Genomic DNA, 20146 nt, shown 5'->3' with positions numbered 1-20146 from the left:
TTTCTAGCCAGAAGCAATGGAATAGTAGCAAATCTTTATGAGGCAAATGATACAGAGTTATCAGGGTGTATTCCTAGTAGAGCAGAAAAAGGACTTTCCGTAATTTTGCCTGATCTTCTATTTATCTCTTTATACACAGTATCTGTACAGAATAAGATACCTTTAGGCTGTCCCAGCTATGAGGCGTGGAATACTTCTGAGAATATGGAAATTCTCCCTTTTATAGTTACAATGGTGGTGGTGGGGAAATATGATAGCACATTAATGATTCTGTGATTCTTTGAGATGTTATTATGCAGATTGGTGAGAATCCTTTCATTAATGCAGAGTGGGTCAAAATACGCATAGTTAGCATGCTTTTTTTTATTTCATATCAACACATACTGTAAAAATTACATCAAATACATTATATAAAATAGTTACAATATAAATGAGAGTCTCCAGACTGCACTAATGTGTCTGACACTTTCTTGTTGTACCACCCCGGTGAGTTAAATCATGTCTCAATCTACTTTTTTTTAAAGCAGCATAATACAAATCAACAAATAAGACTAAAAGAAGAGGTAAACTGTCACTGAGTAGGTTTCTTAAAGAATTTTGTGAAACTTTCACATCCTTTTTTAATGGGAACCTAAATCTGTGCTTGTTTCAGTTAGAAAGCTATTCAATATTCCAATTCACTCACCATCTTTTTGGTTGTTTCTTGCTAAACTAGTTTGTCATACCTCTTTAGCAAATAAGTTACATGCACACATGATGGTTAACTCGAGATTTCTTGCAAATCACACACAACGTAGGAATTCAACTAAGTTTGGAAAGGACTTGCCACTGTTTATCAGTTGGAGCAGTGACAGTCAGGCTTAGAAATGGATTTCCTGGCTCCTTGTGCATGCTCGTTGAGTAAGACCTAATCAGTATTTATCATTACAATTATGTAAGTATTTGTATTCTCATTTATCATCAGTATTCCTTTGGCTTCTATAGGTTACGTACCTTCAGCTCAGCAGAGTATGAAAGAAGAGTTCATGGAACTTTTTTCTTTTTCTGTATAAGCTGTGAATATTGAAGGTTAATGAAGTTTCTCACGCAGTCACAGACCTTCAGAATACTGTTATTAAGGGATTATTTTTGTAACGTGCAGCACGATCTCTTGATAGTATAGTATTTGGAACAGTGTGTGGCTTTGGGTTTCTTTTATAGCATTTTGAATTAAATTAGGAAAGTGCAACCTAATTCTTCAATTTAAGACTAGCAAATCCCAGTCTTCCTGTGTATATTAATAATCACAGACAGCTGATTCAAGAAGCTCATCTTAGAATTTCTTAGTTATGTGAGGAAAATAGTGGAGCTTGCAAGCATTTAAGTAACCTAAAAATACTATCTATCTGAAATGTTATTCTTAATAATACCTATTCACATATATCTCAGTATATCAGGCTTTATGTTTGGAAAAGGTGCACACGCGCGCACACACACACACATGCACAGAGGAAGCAGTGGAAGTACTCTGAAATTTTGCTGTGCAGCTGAATTGAAATTTGGTGCAGTAAATTGATACTGGGAACGTTAGAGCCTTCTGAGTAGTTCTAGTTTAGACTCTCTGAGGGGGTCTCCAGTTATTAAATCTCCCTTGTTCTTGAAAACCTTGTGTATAGGCAGAAAGCAGCTTTAATTCAGAATACTTTGAAATTATTTGAGAGTCTAATTTTCTGCAGCATTTAGGGAGACTTGGTGCATATGCTTGAGAGTTTAGGATTCTTAAAACTACAGAACAAGTGAGACACTCCATTTAGTTAAAGTAATCACTTTGATTTGCATTCCCAGAAGCACGTGACGTATTTCAAAAGCAGAATAAAATATAACTTTGAAATGTAATGTTATCTAATTATTATATTTGTCATTGATAAATATTTTCTATGTAGTTCATAATATTGGAAATCTTGCCATTTTCTCACTGATTCCGTGCCCCGTATAAGACACGTTTCTACCTCCTTTAAAATATTAACTTGGTCAATAGCATTTCCAGGAAGTGAGAACTCTGTTGATCTGGTTTCAGTTAGAAGCCCCAGGCTCTGGATGCATGGAAAGTAGCATTGTGAATGTAACTCCTGCCTTCTCTCAAGCCATTACAGTGTTCTTAATAATTTTCATGAAGCAAGGAGGTGTGTTTACAAGTATTTGTTCTAATGTTGTGTTGTTATGTATTACCAGAATTCACAACTAATAAAAGTGAAAATTACAGCAGTAAATACTGCCGTGCATGTATAATTCCACAGGAAGACACTGGCATCTGCAGTTCTTGGAAATGCACAACATACCATATGTAAAGCTTTCTGTTCACTTTATTTCTCTCATAGGTTCAGCCTCCTCCCACTTTCAGACACTAAATAACCAGCCTCTTTCTGTTTCAAATTTCTTGTAGATTGAGGAAATGCAGTGGGGTAAAGGAGTGCGTGAAATCCCGTCCTCAGTCTGCAGTCTGCCATGCAAACCTGGAGAGAGGAAGAAGATGGTCAAAGGGATGCCTTGCTGTTGGCACTGTGAGCTCTGCGATGGGTACCAGTACCAAGCTGATGAGGTGACTTGTTTGCTCTGCTCATATAACGAGCGACCCAATGAGAACCGGACTGGCTGCCGTTCAATACCCATTGTCAAGTTGGAATGGCATTCTCCGTGGGCAGTGATACCAGTCTTTTTGGCTATGCTTGGAATTATTGCCACCATTTTTGTAATGGCAACGTTCATTCGATATAATGACACTCCCATTGTCCGGGCGTCCGGAAGGGAACTCAGCTATGTCCTATTAACAGGAATATTTCTTTGTTACATAATTACTTTCCTGATGATTGCCAAACCAAATGTTGCAGTGTGCTCCTTCCGGCGTATCTTCTTGGGCTTGGGAATGTGCATCAGCTATGCAGCCCTGTTAACTAAAACAAACCGCATCTACCGCATATTTGAACAGGGCAAAAAATCAGTGACAGCACCTAGGCTTATAAGCCCAACATCACAGCTGGCAATCACGTCGAGTTTAATATCTGTTCAGCTTCTGGGTGTCTTTATTTGGTTTGCTGTTGACCCACCCAACATCATCATAGATTATGATGAGCAGAAAACTATGAACCCTGATCAAGCCAGAGGAGTTCTCAAATGTGACATTACGGATCTACAAATCATTTGTTCCTTGGGGTATAGCATTCTTCTAATGGTTACGTGTACTGTGTATGCCATCAAGACTCGGGGTGTCCCAGAGAATTTTAATGAAGCTAAACCCATTGGATTCACAATGTACACTACCTGTATAGTGTGGCTTGCCTTCATTCCAATATTTTTTGGCACTGCTCAGTCAGCTGAAAAGGTAGGTGAAAATGAGCAAATGTGCTTCTGATATATCATGATTCATTGAAGTCATAAATTATGCATTAAAGTTTAAACAGTTTTAAGAATGAGCTACCCAGTTAAACTCATTACTGAGATGTGCAATATATAGGACTACTTTCTTTTTCCAGTTAGCTGGTGGGCTAGCCATTTGATAAACTGACAAATGAACAATAGCACTCAGATGAGCCATTAGTTTTATTGTTGCATCCATTTCAGTAGTATCTTTTCAGTAGTCAAAATGGGAACTAGCTGTCATATCACCCAAAGAGACAGCTCTTAGCTAAATCATTTTGATCACAAGATACAAGCTACGAATGTGTCAAAAAGTACTCTTGTAGATGTCTGCACTTCTGGAGTTCAGCTCTGGGGGCAGTGAGTAGTTGTCTGATGAGTGCTCCGCTTCACAAATAGCAGCCTCGGGGCATATTTGCACCGCAGGGTAAATAGTCTGTCATGAGCTCCAGATGCTGAGGCTAGATCGACACTGTTATCTGCACTAGTTGTGCAGATTAACTAGCTCAGGTGGATTTACCCTAGCTCATGGCATGGATATAGCCAGAGACCGGGAGTGAAATGCTGAATTGCCTGTCTTCACAAGTCACTTGCATTTAAGCCAGTGGAGTTCCTTTACTAAAAGCCAGTCCAAAATGTTACAAATATACTACTTAAGAAAAAGCATCCAAACATTGGGATTTAATCCATTATTCAGATTATTATAAAAATGAATTATTCCAAAGTGATCTCAAACTCAATTAAAAGATTGCCATTAGCTTTAAAAGGCTTTGGAGGTGGCTCAACATGTCTTTGCAGTTTTATCTTTATCTTTTTCTTACAAAGCTCACATGCACTTAACTTGCAGTTCCATCCATGGACACAGTGAGCATCTTAGGAAAGGAACTAGATAGCTTAGGAAAATATGCCCCTACAAACAAAGCAAAGACATGCATGTGAAGAGATGCAAAAAGTGGTCAACTTTGGGCTTTACTGCCAATAGAAATCAGTTTTAAAGGACTTTTTGTTAATTTAAAAGTACAGGATAAATCAAATTAGCTCTGCTGAAGCTAGTAGAACTGTTCCAGTTACCTGGGATCCCGACCCAGTATTTTGGAGTTGATGCTGTTAATGATTTAGACACAAACATTAGCATCCTTGCTTTTTCCTTGCACGAAGTAAAAAGGAGAAAGTTATTCCCTTCTTGCCATTATGCTTAGTAATGCAGATGATAGCCCTGGAGAAGGAAGGCAAAAAACAACTGAAAGTATGTTTCATTTTCCAAAGCATTATCCAAAGCAAGTGAAAAACTTTTCAGATTTGCCCTTAAAAAGGGGGACATTCAGTTGTGCTGTGCATTTTGAATAAGCAGTATTCAAGAAATGAAAAATCAATCAGATATTACAACGTATACGGCAAAGTCAAATTCTGATTAACTGAACATTATGCTTTTGGTTGCCTCCTGTGTCTTAGGCCCTTTCTGCATTTCCCTGTTGCTGCCAAAGTAGCTCCAGCTGATGCTTGGGGATACCAATCTGATAGCTGTGATTTCAAAGTGGTTTGGCAAATACATGGAGAAATGGAAATATTAGGCTGTACTAAGTTGTTCTCAGAGCATTGTGCCCTCCCCAGCCATGACCCTGTCTTCTTAAAAGAGCATGGAAACAAGCTACGTGTACACTGAGCAGTAATGATCCAAAGTAGGGTATAGATTTAGCACTTTAAATGCCTTTTACCAGCTCTCTAAATGAACACGTTTACTGTACTCTAGGACCTAGACTTAGCGAGTCAGAGCTCCTCCTTAATCCATGTGTTGACTAGGCCTTTTGTGTTGACTAGGCAATTCTGAAGGCATGCAGCCAGCCAAAACGAAGCAACAGAAATATGTACTTGTGCACAATCTAGACAGAAAAGCAAGGTAATTTACTTCACTTCAAATGTTTTCACAGAGATTTTGCATGGATTAAGTAGTGTACTGTCAGTTATCCTCACTTACTATACCCAAACTTCCTTGTATAGGAAGGAGCTTTGGCTTCTTGCTCCTTTACTCCCTGTATCTTCGTTTAACACTTATCTTTAACATAAGACTAGGGCAAGCTTACTAATATGGGTAGAATTATATCATGATAGAAGGGATATCACTTCCAAATTTGTACATGTTGAAGTCATGAATTATTGAAATAGCATCTCAGTAAGATAAACATTGTTCAGATAGGTCCATACTTCGACTGTGAGAATTTTATTCTTCATAATTCAAGAGGTTTGTCATACAGAGATGCACAATTTGTTGCAGCCTCAGTTTAGTGGTGCATGAAGTGATACCCCAGTAGAGGTAATGTATCAGAGAGGTTGTGGAGGTATATGTGGTTCCTCAAATACTGTCTCACATCTGCTCTTCAGGCAGTCACTACATCCCTAAAGGGAAATCATTTAAACTGGAAAAGTCTCACAAAGTCTTGTCGAGTCTCACCAATATTTCAAATCCTTCAGCTCTCCCAGTTGAGGGAGAGATAAGAACAAGCGTAAGCAGCTTTGAACACAGTAGGGTCCATTTGTGACTTCGTTCTGATGCAGCAATGTAGTGTTTGTGGTGTTTGCCTGGGAATGCTGTGGGTCTGCAGGTGGCAACAATCAAGTGGAGATTTAAACTGTTGCCTGCAAAGATCTAACCAGATAATAGAAAGCTCCAAATTATCTCAAAGGCTGCAGCCAGAATTGAAAATCACTTAGTAGTCAGAGTTTTGGATTTCCGTGTAGTCATAGAGCTAAATTAATTAACTAGTGCTTCTCTGAAAGCGTGAAATTCATGTGCAAATTCATGTACTACATCAAAAGAGGTGGTTACTTACTTAGTCTGAGACAGCACAGAAGATGGTACTAGAAAAAGCAAATAGTCTTTCAGATTCTGTGCTTAAAGCAAGCCTTCCGTGTCGGCCGATGGGAGAACACCCTTCGCTGTTCATGAAGGCACGGTTGTGCAGGTACTCCTCGAGTATGGCTAAAGTTTCCCTGTGATTCATTATACATAGGGTCCTTTATTCTATCCAACAAGCAGCTCAGCACGATCATACTTGTGCCACATGCATACATGCAAAATAGGTGAATGTAGCTATGTATTCCCCAGCAGATGGTCTATCTTGCTCCTATATCGTATAGTCATTGCCTGATACAGGCTGTAATGTTCAAGCAGTAACGTGTCAAATTTGAATGCCCTACCTCTCTACCTATGGATTTGTTGGGGTTTTCTTCCCACTCCAGAAAAACCTTCTTGTCTACAGAGATCAATCTGCAGTAGTTTTAATTCTTTATTTTGTTTTCTCTCCCCCCCCCCCCTTTTTTTTTTTTTTTTTTGAATTGTACTTTTTTTGTGATTGCTTGTGGTTTCCTGACAGATATTTTCTGTGGAAAAGGTTGTATGGAAGCTTAGCCACCTAAGTCTTAACTGGAATGAAAGTTGCATCTGCTGAAAATTTCATGCAAGACAATCTTTTAAACTGAGAAATGGTGCTATATATAATGTTATGATTTTCATTGTATGGACTTGTTTTATCTTAGCAATAAATACACACATAATGTCATTTGGTAGGAAACGTATTGACAGTACTTCTCTTGTTCAGTGTAGAAAATAACTTGGAAAAAAAACAGAATAAAAGTATGTTGCAGGTAATTCATCAAAGGAAAATAAATTAAGCAGTAGTGTTTGCAGCAGTCTGGAGGGAGGTGGTGTGGGTTTTGAGGTAGGTCAGATATCAAAGAGCTTGTAGTATAGGTTAGCACTAAGAACACTCAGAAGGTATGCAAGGTGGCCTGTGAAAAGAGTTTATCCCTGTCCTTTTCAGGGCTTGCGTTTAGTCGGACAGTTTCTTCTCTGCTGGTTACGCTCTCAAGAAGTGCGGAGTCAGCTGCGCTGCACAGGCTTTGCCTGCTAAAGTAGCGGGGTGTGTCCGGTGGGGGGTGAACACCTGCACAAGGGAGGATTCACCGTTCCTTGAGTTTCTTCGGCTTGGATGCAGCATTCACGTATCCGTTTGGTCAGACCTGTGAAACTGTGTTGTTGTCTAGGGGCTTCTGAGGTATTTTTCTGTAGCTATTAGCATATATGCTAAAACATGTGGTACCTTTTGCTCAGCAACTGTGACACAGTACTTGGCACTGGAATCGGAGCACGTCTTTACTCAGAAGGATTCTTCCTTGAAGAAGCATTTGGTAGAAAGCCATTGAATATGGAGTCAGCTAGTTCCTACTGAGCGCAGCGGGTCGCTTAGCAGTGAACTCTGATTAGCTTTACTGATGCAGACTGCCCACAGCAGCGGTGCCCGTGGTGGCCGGGGGGAGAGCTGGCAGCATTCGCTCCCTGCCTGCAGCCGGCAAGGTGCTTTGATCTTGCTCAGCCTGTTAACCTGTACCTTTGCAGAGGGACTGTATAGATGAAATGCTGGCTTTACTCATCTGGTGTAATTGTTTTTGACAACAAAACTATTTTAAATTCTCAGTGGATGTGTGGGTATCTTACCAGAAATAAAGTGGCCTCAAAGAACTGTTAAGCCAATTACAGGAGTCATAGTTTCGTGCTGGAGTCAATACAAAATGGCACTTGAAAAGAGCATAGATTGCTCTGTAAGGTCAGGTGAAGCACAACGAAATCAATAAGCCAAATTGAGTCAAAATATTAGCGTACAAAAGTAAAAGTATAGGAATGAATGCGAGATGCCTGTGTAAGAACATATTCCTCTGGAAGCTTCTGGTTTTCACTCTGCCTGTGCAGAGTGCTCTGCTCTGGATCATAACTGTCCCCTGGCAATTTGCTGTTTATTTATTAATCAATTTGTACTTTGGTTGTCTCTTTCTGGTTTTAAATCAGTCTTCTTCTATGTGTCCAGTAGCGATGGGTAAGCGTGTGCAGCACGTGGCGTTGTGAGGCTTAGCAGTGCCAGGGGCCGACAGGGGCCCGGCTGTGCGAGGCGGCGCGTGGCTCTGCTCCCAGCTGGGCCGTGTCCCCGCGTAGGACACAGCATAGTCCCTCAGACTTCAGAGTGAAGTTGGGTTCTCTTGCAGTGCAGTCACGTTCGAACACTGTTTCAGAAGATGTATCTTAGATCTACATAGTTTCACAAAGTCGCACCTTTTCAGTTCTCTTTGTTTTGATTACATTCCTCTTGCAGATGTTGTGCAGAGAAAGAGCGTCACAGAACTTGTGGTACATTCTAACACAACTTGGAAATGCTTACCAATTTGTAAGTGACACTAACAGTTTGCTTTTTTATTATTACTGTCTCTTAATGTAAATATTTTTAAAACTTACACCTCTGAGAATTATCTGAGGCAACATCTTTATTTGTTTATATATATTAAAAGCAAAGAAAAATGAAGCAAAGAAGGAGGAAAAGCATCTGTAGTTAAATCAGTGTGATAGGTAGAGAGATCTTAAAACATTATTTTGCCTTTTCTGCATCTAAAAAATCATCAGTTTATTGTCAGGAAAAACAACACTTTCCAATACTTTTTTTGTCCATTTTTTTGTTTTTAGTATATTATTGTTGTATTTCTGATTAAGTGAATATTAAAAGGTAGCCAAGACTGGCAAACAGAAATATACCTTCCAAACCTATGCCTAATATCTGTAGTCAATGCATTCAGAATCAATAGTAACAGAAAATTTTCTTCATTCAGACTGACACAAACTCTCCCAGTCCATGAGCAAAAAGCAGTGTGTCCTTTGCATGCGGTTACGCTGTGGAGAAGTGATGTTGTGGTGAGGGGCTGGCTGAGCAGCGAGCTCTGTTAGCACTGAGTTCTGGTGTGATTGGTGTGATGAGGGATACCCTTGGGCCTAGTCCAGGACAGATTCAGGTTAAAGGAATTAATTTTGATTTTTCTTCTCTTTCTCTCTCTCTCTCTCTCTTTTTTTTTTTTTTTTTTTTTTTTTTGGAGTAAGATCTCTGTGCCAACTTTTGTACCATGACTAGCAGTTGTAAAAGATGGAGGTTTATTTCACTGGAGACCTTCAGAGCAAACAGAGCTCCTCCTTGGTGCTTCCTCAAAGATCACAGTCATAGGAGTCTCTTCACAGTGTAGTGGCAAAGCCTAAATAAGCCGCAGTCTTCAGGTGAATGCTTCATGCATTTCCTTTTCCTTGTTTGCAGGAAAACCTCCTAAGAAGATAGCTGAGGTAAATAGCGTATCTCATATTTAAAGTAAGTTTTTGGATATGATTTTGGAGATTTTTTTAATTTGGACAGGAAGGGTACAGTGAGAGACTACACAAATGCTGAATTTCAGTACATTGTTGGTATTCAGAGCAGGATAATGGTGCAGGAGAAATTGCTTGCTTGTTTGTTTTTAATAGTCTCATTTGTTTTTTTTTTTTTTTTTTTTTCCTGTCACTATCTTCATCCTTTCTTTTTACAATGTTCATCTTTGATTATCCAGGCTTTGTGAAATCACAAATTTTCTTCTCCTATGGTTATTTAGTATTATCATGTATATATACTGTTGCTTAAATTAAATTCCCTGAATCTCTAGAATGTAATACTGAAAAAATTAGATCCCCTAACCAGGAAACCTGCTTAATGTAGTAGACATGCCAGAATCCACTTGGGCACATAGGTTCCTGGAAATACAGTGCTGCCTTTCATCACTACACAAGGACATTTGGCACTTTATTCAGAAGGCTTGCATAACTTTTAGTATGTACAGATACATGGCTTCCTGTGACTGTGCTCTTAATATTTTGAAGAAGGGATGCAATTTGGAAACCTGCTGGATCTGTACCTGTTAGATTAAGAGGAATCATTGTCTCCCCAGGTTTGAAGTCTGTATCTGCACTCTTTAACTATGTAGATATGTAGTTGGCCATGTTAAATATTCCCCTAAGATCTTATTTTCTCAAATTATATTATTGAAATACTACCCAGGGATATGTCTTCATTATATTTTTATGTTTCATGGAGATTTTATTGCCCACTAGCTATGATTCCTTCTATTTAGTAATTGGTAAGACTAAATTAATACATTTCTGCATATGTCTACAACCCCGTAACAATTGTCAACATACTGCTGAATACGTTATCCAAATGGGATTTTTTCCTGAAGTATTTTAAATATTTCTTAAAGTAGAATTGTAATTGTGACTCTAAATGAGCGGTGATGGTTTCTCCACCAGTATAGTGTGGTCTTTCTGCTGCAGACACGTTGACCATACGTTCTTCATTTTCCCTCAGCTTGCTTTTCCTTCCAAATTGAATGAAACTCTGTCATATTTTTTCAATACAATACAGCCTCTGTGAAATCTGAAGTCCTTAATCCCATCTACTTTTCCATCTCCCTACCTATTTCTCTATTATATTTTTAAATGCCCTTTTTATTCAAATCAATAAGCAAGGTAAGTCAGATATATTTGGCAGCAATATTTTTACTTACTGTGTTGAATGTTACATAAATACTATAATTTGAAGGCACACAGAAAGTGGATTCTTACTCAGATGAAATAATGCCACATTAATGTGATAGTCCTTAAGTACATATTCTGTTTTTTGGTGAAACTAAGTTATCCTTCAGTTCTCTGTAATACAAATACTGATTAACCAGGTAGGACACACATTTATTTTCTCCCCCAGGAACACTTGAAATGACAGTTGCTATAGCAACTATACATATGTGGATTTTGGAGTTAGGAGGATTTTAATGCAACATTTGTTAGAGTTTCATTGTAGGATGGTGGAAAAAATCAGGCTTTGAAGCTCATATATAACATGACTGTGAATATACCGTAATTTGGAGCACATAGAAGGAAAATTGTGAATTGTAGCTTACATTTACATTACAAAAAAATGTAATTTATAACCCTTTGAAACGAATAGCTTTAAATAATGGTAATGATTTACTCTTTATATTCCCTTGCATTTCAAAACACAAATGAAGACTGGTTATAATAGTAGCTGCATAAAAATTTTTTACCAAAAATACTCATTTCTCTCATCATTACCCAGTTCATCTATTGCTACATTATGTTTTCAGTACCTGTTAGGGATCTGTGTGTTCAGATACTGAAGTTTGTAAATTTATTCAGCCTCAAGATTGTATCTCTGAAGAAATCATGAAATTTAATGGTCTGACCTGTAGAATGCTTCTGAGACAAGCCTGTACGGAAGAGCATCTTTACTTAATTTCAGTTAAGGCCTTCAGCCTGGAGGCCCTCTAAGAAAAGAATATACTATAAATTCCACTTTTGTAGTATTGGGTTATTTGAAATGAGAGCCTAGTGTTTCATCTTAATTAAGAAAATTAAGTGTTCTTTGAAATGTACGAATGAAGAACAAATCAGTGGATTTTTTTTTTTTTTTTTGGTGATAGCCTTCTTTATGACAACAATGATCGTGGTGTCCTATATTTTTCTTAGGAATAAGATCACTACTTTAAAAGTACATGAAAAAAACTTGTGAATACCTTTAAGTAACTGTAGAGTTCAAGGAGGAAACGCTCAAAAATCTTAAATGTGCAGCTTTTTGGTAAAGGATACCAATAATATTTATTTTATTACTTGTGGCATGCATTTTTCTTTCTTCAGGAAAGGGATTATGTTATGAGTGAAAAAACAAAAATGGCACATGATGATACCAATAATTTAACCCTCAAAAAAAATCAGGATTTACATATATATCATTGAAGCAGTAAGCACAACAGGAATTTTGAGTTCTGGAGTCATCGATATTTTCCCATACACTTGTTTCTCTCCCCTTTTGGTGGGAGGTTTCTTTACTAAACAAACAGATACTCGTAGACCCACCACTTACTGAATAAAGCTGACTTATGGCCTTTAGCAGCTGCTTTTAAGAACTCCTACAGCAGAGTCATGAAAAATATAATATTACTGACTAGATTACTTCAAAGTGTTTATTAAATACCTCAGTGCTGCAGTTCCTCTCTGGCTGCAGTTTAGATGGCCTCATCAGCAATATCTGCCCACATTTCTCTCTCTGGTTATTAAATTACTATAAATCACATAAAAAGGCAGAAGGGAAGCAAAATTATAGCGTTATCAACTCAGTCACTTAGGATTTCTGCAGATACAGAGTACTGCTCTGTTAAAAAGAATGTTGTTTTCATCTGCAGCAAATGTAAAAGCATGCCTTGAACTTCCTCTGCACCAGAACTCCTCTGTTAAACATAGGGGTGAATGGGGTGAAAGAAACCTTACCTTGCACTGAAGCAACGGTAGGTACTTGCTTTAATACAGTTCTTTAGAACAAAAATACTTTGCTGAATATTGGCTACCTATACTCAGCCTGAGCAGACAGTCTGAGAACAATAAATTAGCAGTGTGTAGTGCATAATCTGTGTAGATCACCAAGTTGAGAGCAGGCTCAGGATCTTAATGTGCCTGCCAAAATATTGGCTTATTCGTGTGTCTGGCAGAACTAGAAGCAGTAACACCACACAGGGTCACTGAGCATGACTCTGCCAGTTCTCATTTTGGGATGATGAAAGAGAATGGAAAATGTCTCGAAACCCACGAACTAGTAGTTGCTCTTTTCTTTGATGGCATGTTCTAAAGATGGCATGTTCTCTTAGTACAGCTAAGAGAGTTTGAGAAAAGCCAGGTTACTAAGTGTACTGCAGTTAGTGAATGCACATTTCACTGCATTCGTAGCTTTATGTGTATAAGCATTTACCCAGACATGCTAAAAATCAGAAATCCTGTAAAATAGGATATACCATACCCTGATACTTGGCTTATGAGGAAAGACGGTGATTAGTTGGTACTTCTGTTTGAAATTAGTAGGAATGTCTTTAGGCTTGCAGAGGGGAAGTCAAAAAAAAGCCCAGGTAGAAAAAGTTGTTAGACTGGTTGATGCCAAAAAAGGATAAAAGATTTGCTACCAGCACTGTCCTGCTCTCTGTCCTCCATGGGTGAGGTTTAGTGACTGACTGAGTGTTCGCTGCTTGTTTTGGTGACACGATACTGTGTTTGCTCCCTTGGAGCATGAGTATAATTCTCATTAGCAGGAGATGGATTGAGTGAAGCTTGTTCAGTTCTAAGATTCAGGAGGAGATACTTGATTGAAGATAAATAGAATTATTTCTTGTGATTGTTGTATTTTTAAAATCTGAAACTATTTTACTTTGTGGCTTTGCAGGCTATGCCTGAGGCAACAGTTCTAGAAAAGACAGGCCATCTTTGTAGTTTTACTAGCTGGTCTCAAGCTTTAAATGCATCTTTCCTCTTGTCACAGAAGAGCTGTGCATGTGAAGTGAAGAGTGTGGTTGGATTTCGTGTTTCTGTACAGTTGCCAATGCCCCTGATGTGTCAAATTTTATCCCATCCTATATACAGATTAGCCAGGGCACTGCATTTGCTGTCGTTAGCAGAGTTCCTGACGTACAGTGTTTGTCAGTACGTGTGTAAGCCAAGGTGCAGAATCCAGTCTAAAACATGTCCAGCTTACTTAGCCCTGTCTGTGTCAGGACTCAGGCAGGGGTGGCAATGGGCTAATTCCTTAGCTGTGTGAACTACTAATTTCTTTCTTTCAAAATATTCAGAAGAAATTTTGCAGTGCACCGATCACAGTCCTGCCTCAGTTGCAGTCTATAATTTTGTTCTACTTTCTCTAACATTAGAAGGTGAATGTAAAACACATCTCATTCTTAAAAAAACAAATCACTGCATGCTGTGCAAAATTTTCCTGGAGAGTGTGACAGAGGGATGATCCCAATAGATCCTAGTCCCATCACTTCCTGCAGTCCTGGAAGACACTTGGGCACTAAAAGATGAAAGCACCAAATACTTCTCTGATGGAAAGTTCAGCTGTGGAGCTGTCACAAGCGAGTGAACTTTTCCTCTGCCCAGGGCGCAGCTGCCCCAGCTGAAGTGCCAAAAGGTACGTGCAATGCGCTGGGGAAGCTGGGTCTTTGCAGAAAGCAATATGAGAAAAGGAGCAGAACCTGACTCCATTGCACTGTGAATCTTAATGCTATTTCATTACACTAGTGGGATTGTATTTTTATAAATTGGATTTGACACTCAGTATTTCAAAAGCACTTCGAGTCACTTGTGTAAAGTATTAAATACTGCCTTAAGTTTCACTACGCTGTGAAGTAGTACTAAAATGGTAAATTAATACTTGTTACCATTAAATTTCTTGTAGTTGCATTTCTGCTTTGGGTAGAAAACAAGAAGTGGTGGGAAAATATATACTTAAATTTGTTATAAAAGCTTTACTTTATGCTTATTTCTGGACCTATATAGTGACTAGGGTTTTTACCCACCACTAATTTATATAATAAACAGCCAGGCAGAGGTCTGAATGTTTCACAAATGAATACAGAAATAAAGGGAATAACAGTTCCTTGCATGCAGAGGAAACCTAAAGCATTTTACAGGTGGATTTATAAACTAAAAGTTAGAAGCCTTGTATAAGGTACTGTGGGACAATTCTAACAGCACTCAGAAATACAGTTTAAGGCAGGGAGTTGTATTTAGTTCTCTGTATATTCTCAGACTGTATTCATCACTGGCATATGTTGAGTGCCTTCCAGGATTGTGTTAACCACATTAATAATGGCATTAGCAAGCGGAGAAGCTTGAGGAGTTCAAATTGGGCAGAAAATGATCACCTAGGATTTGGCCAGGATATAAGAGTTGACACCTTTACTCTTCATAAATGCAGCTTCAATGATTGAAGAGTAAAGGACTCAGAAAATTTTGATAATGCATATGTTCAAAAGGGCACAACATGCTCATGATGCTGTGTCATATTCCCATCAGGACTCCCAAAAGAGGGAGTCGTTCTGCCATAGGGAATGAACAAGCTTCTGCAGCACTTGATCCTTTCTTGGAGATCATCCATCCGAGCATAGGCTGGTCTGACTGTATTTAGCATCTTTTAGGTTCAGACAAGCTTGTAAAAAACTGCAGAACTTGAGGTAGAACTTGAGGTCTATATTGCCTGTTTATTCAAGGCAAGTCTTTAAAGCTAGATAATAGAAAAAGTTCATACTCTGGGTAGAAGATTATTAGAGTAATTAGATCTTCCTGAGAAGACCATAAATTAATGGCAATTATGATTTTTGAAACAACAGAAGCATAAGGTACATCTACCATTGATCTGTTTCATCGCGCTTGTTGCACTGTAATGCTCCTTAATGTTAATATGGACTTCTGTAGTAAAATCTAATTGAAAACACCAAGCAGGCAGAGCTCAAGGCCACAATCATGCTCTGCATAATTACCCAAGGAGCAGGGTGTGCATTTCCAGAGAAGAGGTGCCACCCACTGCTATTAAGGTACAGGCAGTGCAAGCATTGCATTCATTGCAGTCGCAGTAAGAGCCTGCCAGGAATTTATAGGTGAATACTAAAAGATAATTAACTATCAATTCATTTTGTGAAATTTTCAATAATTGAAACGGGTATCTCCAGAATGAAGTGGTAATACTACATTTAAATTTGTACGTGGCTGTCTCATAACAGAGATGTATTCATTTAAGCAGAAATTACTTCAAGTTAGCAACCCTGAGGTAGTTCTGCAGTCACTGAGGGATTCTTTGAAGCCTGCAAGCACGCAGCTTTGATGTCTGATGGAGAAAGTAAGGGATCTTTTGGCTGCGATAATCCTAGCCATTTCCATTCCACTCTGTGTTGAGAGAGAAAAAATCTTATTTGGAACATGGAAAAATAAACAGAACCCCAACAGGTATGTGCTTTAGAAAGGGGATACGTAGTGTGACCCAGATTGTAGGCAGTCATTATTGTCCCCTCTGAAAATACCCCTCTTTTATGAAGAGACTCTCCAGGGCTATGAGGATGTGTCACCGCAGGATGTGCTAGTGTAGGTACCATCTTGGGAGGGGGCAAAGGGATGTGCTGGGGCAAAACAGCATCTCCCTGCATCTCCCTGCACTAGGAAGAAGAGTTCTTCCATGCCACTGGTGTAGCCTAGAGCAGCTTAATGGCTGCAATATGTCGTCTCAAAGTGTGGAAAAACTTGAGTTAACCCTGTAGAGAAAAGCATTCCTGTGAAGCAGTGGCTCTTTCTGTTCTTGCTCAGGGAAGGCCATTGCAGGGCAGCAGGGGCTGCCTGCGATGGCAGCAGCGCACTGCGCTCCTGGCTTGGTTGTCTCTCATGAGCTTACATGTGCTCAGGAAGAGTTTGACTTTGAATTTGTTTGTGCTCAGAAGAGTTTCCACCTCCGTTTGGTTTTGTGTGGTGGACATTGCATCATCTTGCAAATTTACAGTAGCACTAAAATCATTTCAAAAACATACTAAGAGTGACTAAGAAGTTTATCTTTTTGATTTCTGGTGCATATTTAACTGCCTCTGGCTAAAAAGCAACATAATTTTAAAAGGGAAGAATGTGTAGGTGTTTAACGCATAGTGTTGACATGTTTGTTTTTACTTCCCCTTTTTAGAAAATGTAAAAGTGCCAGAAGACTTTTACATATGAAAAGCATTCTTTGCATATGCATGTAACCGTGTTAGATAACGGTTTTTCTCTGCAATGCAAACTGGCAATACCTTAACGTGAAATAATTGAAGTTCTGTTGAGTCCAGAAGAGTAATTACTTTGTTGATTAAACTTTTCTCTTTGCTTGCATTTTGATATCTTTGCAATGTCAAACTCACTTGAACTGACAACATAATTTCTCCAGCTGGGCTGTTGCATCAGCCATGCAACTGCTGCTTGGCATCAGTGGAGGATTCTTTCCCTCTTGCTGTATTTTGATACTACAAACATTAAAATCTTAGTCTTGCAAAACCTATTTACATGAATAGCACTTACGAATAATGTGAATAATCGCATGTACTGTAAGGTAACTCCACCTATGAGAGTAAGTGGTAACTGTATAATTGTAAAACCACTCCTCAAAGTTAGTTTATAGGGCAAGAATCATGAAACTGTTGTATTCAGTCAGAAAAAGGAAAGGTATGTTTGTTTGGATGCCTATAGGTATAGTTTTATTTTTTCTTAATGTATTTCAATGATAATTTTGAATTTCTGGTGTATGTGAGATGAGATAAACTGCATTACAAAGATGATGTAATTTCTGTGTAGTGTCGATATAGTGTAGTGTTGATTTCTCCTGGTCATTTTTTTTTTTCTGAGAATTCTGTTTCAGGGATTTAGGTAGGATGATTTAGGATTGTATTGAAAGGTCAGTTCCCTATGCCGTGTTGTATACCATTTTTCCATAACAGTTGGGCAAAGAATGGTGTGTTCTACTGGATCTGTCCTGTATATAGTGCATTTACTTTTTGCTGTAGTAAACCTCAGTTCACATTAATGCTGCTTTGTTTGAACAAGAGTTAATCATCTTTTCAGAAAAATCCTGTAGAACATGGCTAACATCAGAAGCCAAATGCTAGGAACTAAAGGATCATTTTGTGAGAGCAGATTCTAACCAGTTTCTGAACCCCATAGATATCATAGAAACATAAAAATGTTATTTTGGGTGAGAAATAATGACTGCTGGTTCTAAACTCATCCAGGAACAAAAAGAGAACCATGAAGGGCCTATTCAATACAATGTAAGTTATGCAGATGTTTCTCAATTTTCTTGCTGAACTTTTATTCAGGAGTCAGAGTTTCCTCTGATAAAACCATTTCAACAGAGAGAATGGGTCATTAAGTATTTTTGTCACTGCAGATGAATGGGTTACAAAAGCAGTCAGAGGAAGGGTACTAAATCAAGTACCCTTGTCAATCAGATGCAGAAAGAGCTTCTTTTGTTGCCCTTACTTGGGTCACGCATTCATAGCTCAATTTTTCTTCTGTTCATTTTAGAATAAACAGAAACCAAATAGAAGCTGAAAACAAACCTGCTAGGCCAGACATTCAGGGAACCTGTGGCAAGAGTGAGTCAAAGCGGCTTTCCCTTGGCTTCAGTAGGGGGGGCGGCAGGGCAGGTGCCGTGGAGAGGTGATGTGGTACGATGTGTCATGGGAATCATAGCGCCTCTGCACCAAACAGAGTGCAACAGAGAGAATCTTGAGATTTGGAGCTAGGAATTCAACCGTTGTTCTACACAAGAGAGTAAGAAGAAAAAAAAAGTAAAAGTTTGCTCTTATCCAAAGTTGTGAGAACTGTAGGGTCACTGCTAATGAAATCCCACCCTGCTTGCAAAGCAAAACCTTTGTTGAGCATGAAGATTGTTGAAGCTTCTTGTGAGTAAAATCTTCTAACACGGAATGTCAGGTCTCCTGTGCATACCAGTGAGCTAAATATAGCTGGCTTTGCAGAGAGAAAGGAAAGCTATTCTTGAAAGAGCATTTTCTGTCTAGTGAGGCCACTTTAATGCAAAGCAAAAAATAGCTTCATTAAACATAAGAACTGCCTACAAAAATACTGACCTGAGGGATTTGTTGTTTAAATGGTTTGAGCAGCCATGTAGTAATAACAAACGTAAAAATTACCATGCTCCAGTCAAAGCAATTACCTTGTATTCTGAGGTATAAAGTTAGCAGAAGGCTACAAAGATAATACAAGAAGTAAAAATTACGTCACAAGTGGACCCTATCAAGTGTGATTATGGATGTGTTTATTTTCTGCATTTTGAAATAATGGCTTTTTAAAAATTTTTCATGCTATCTGTGTATACCCTCATCAAAAAATGTTGGTGAAGCTCCTCCTTTGTCATCCAGGAGAAGTGTCCGGTTCTCCTAACACAACTGGTTGTGTGATATCTGCATAGACTATTTCCCTCGCTGCTGTGGCCTTCCGTGACAGGGAGGAGTCCCATGGGCTGGCGGCTGGGCCATGGGCCGATGGCTGTGCTGCAGCAGGGCAGCTGTGAGCAGCTCGCCGTGGACTGCAGAACATGCCCTGCCATCCTGGGCAGCTCCAGACCCACGTCACAGGCCAGGTGTAGGGACAAGCACGCTGGCACAGGGCTCTCCAGGTCCAGGGAGCAGCCTGTTTCCCTGCCTGGCAAGGGCTCGTGCCTGGTCGGGGAGGAGCAGAGCCGCAAGGGACCAAGAAGAGCCCCTGCTGGATGGCGTGCACAGGCAGAGGTCCCACTGGTGCCCGGGTGCAGCTGATGCCCAAGGACGGCTTGAAGGCTTCTGTGGCAGAGGTTGTATCTGTTCTGTGGACCCTGTGGCCAAGCGTACATCCTGCCTAGCTTTAGGAATTTGTCATGTTGTTAACACTACAGAAGGTTGCTAAAACCTGTTGCCAGGGGATCAATACCCTCTGAAGAGCCTTACAAAGAGAAGGTTTGTCCCTGGCTGGTAAAGCAGAGCTGCCCACAAGCATGCACAGGAAGGGGTGTTTCAGATGAATAGGCTAAGAGACAAAAAAATTGGAAGAGGAAGGGGAGCCTAGGAGAGGGATCAGAGAGATGATTTTTCTACATTTTTCTCCCTGTTAAGGAGAGGGTCCCACTGGGGCAGCACTCTGCTTGGTGTGTCTGGAAGAAGCCGGGCGATGCGGCGGTGCGCTGAGGAAGCTTAGCAGCAGCCGCAGCTTGGCTTGGGTCTGCGGCCGTAACAGGCCTGCGAGAGGCGTGGGGGCGTGCAGGGCCCTGCAGCTCAGCTCTGCTGAGAGCCGTGCCGTAACCTCCAGCTGCAGTGCCTTGCACGATGGACGCAGTGCCTTTTCCACATAGGGAGAAAAGAAAAAAAGGCAGACTTTCTTTCAGAAGAACACCAGTTTGATATCATTTCAGTCTTAAACTTTACCATTGCTATTGCTGGTGGGCCTGTTGTTGACTCCTGTCAGCATCAAGGAGACTAAACCCATCTGGTTTTCTGAATGAAATTGGGGCAGGGAAGGGGA

The 20146-nt window shown here is 39.6% G+C and overlaps 1 protein-coding gene across 10 annotated transcripts in view; it reads left to right on the top strand.

The window, feature by feature from the left end:
- Window positions 1–20146, top strand: part of GRM7 (glutamate metabotropic receptor 7) — a 342940-nt gene that overhangs the window by 250828 nt on the left and 71966 nt on the right. For 7 of the 10 annotated variants that reach the window (XM_062585576.1, XM_062585583.1, XM_062585585.1 and 4 more), the window contains one exon: window positions 2423–3358. In XM_062585576.1, coding sequence (XP_062441560.1) covers window positions 2423–3358 — 936 coding nt within the window. Of the gene's footprint in view, window positions 1–2422; window positions 3359–5211; window positions 5291–6764; window positions 6816–20146 lie in introns of those variants that run through there. The other 3 variants (XM_062585579.1, XM_062585582.1, XM_062585580.1) reach the window with 2 other exon arrangements.

The sequence above is a fragment of the Rhea pennata genome, chromosome 12 (genome assembly GCF_028389875.1).
Source record: "Rhea pennata isolate bPtePen1 chromosome 12, bPtePen1.pri, whole genome shotgun sequence".
NCBI lineage: Eukaryota > Metazoa > Chordata > Aves > Rheiformes > Rheidae > Rhea > Rhea pennata.
The sequence above is the reverse complement of the archived record's forward strand: the minus strand, read 5'-3'. Positions and strand labels throughout refer to the sequence as shown.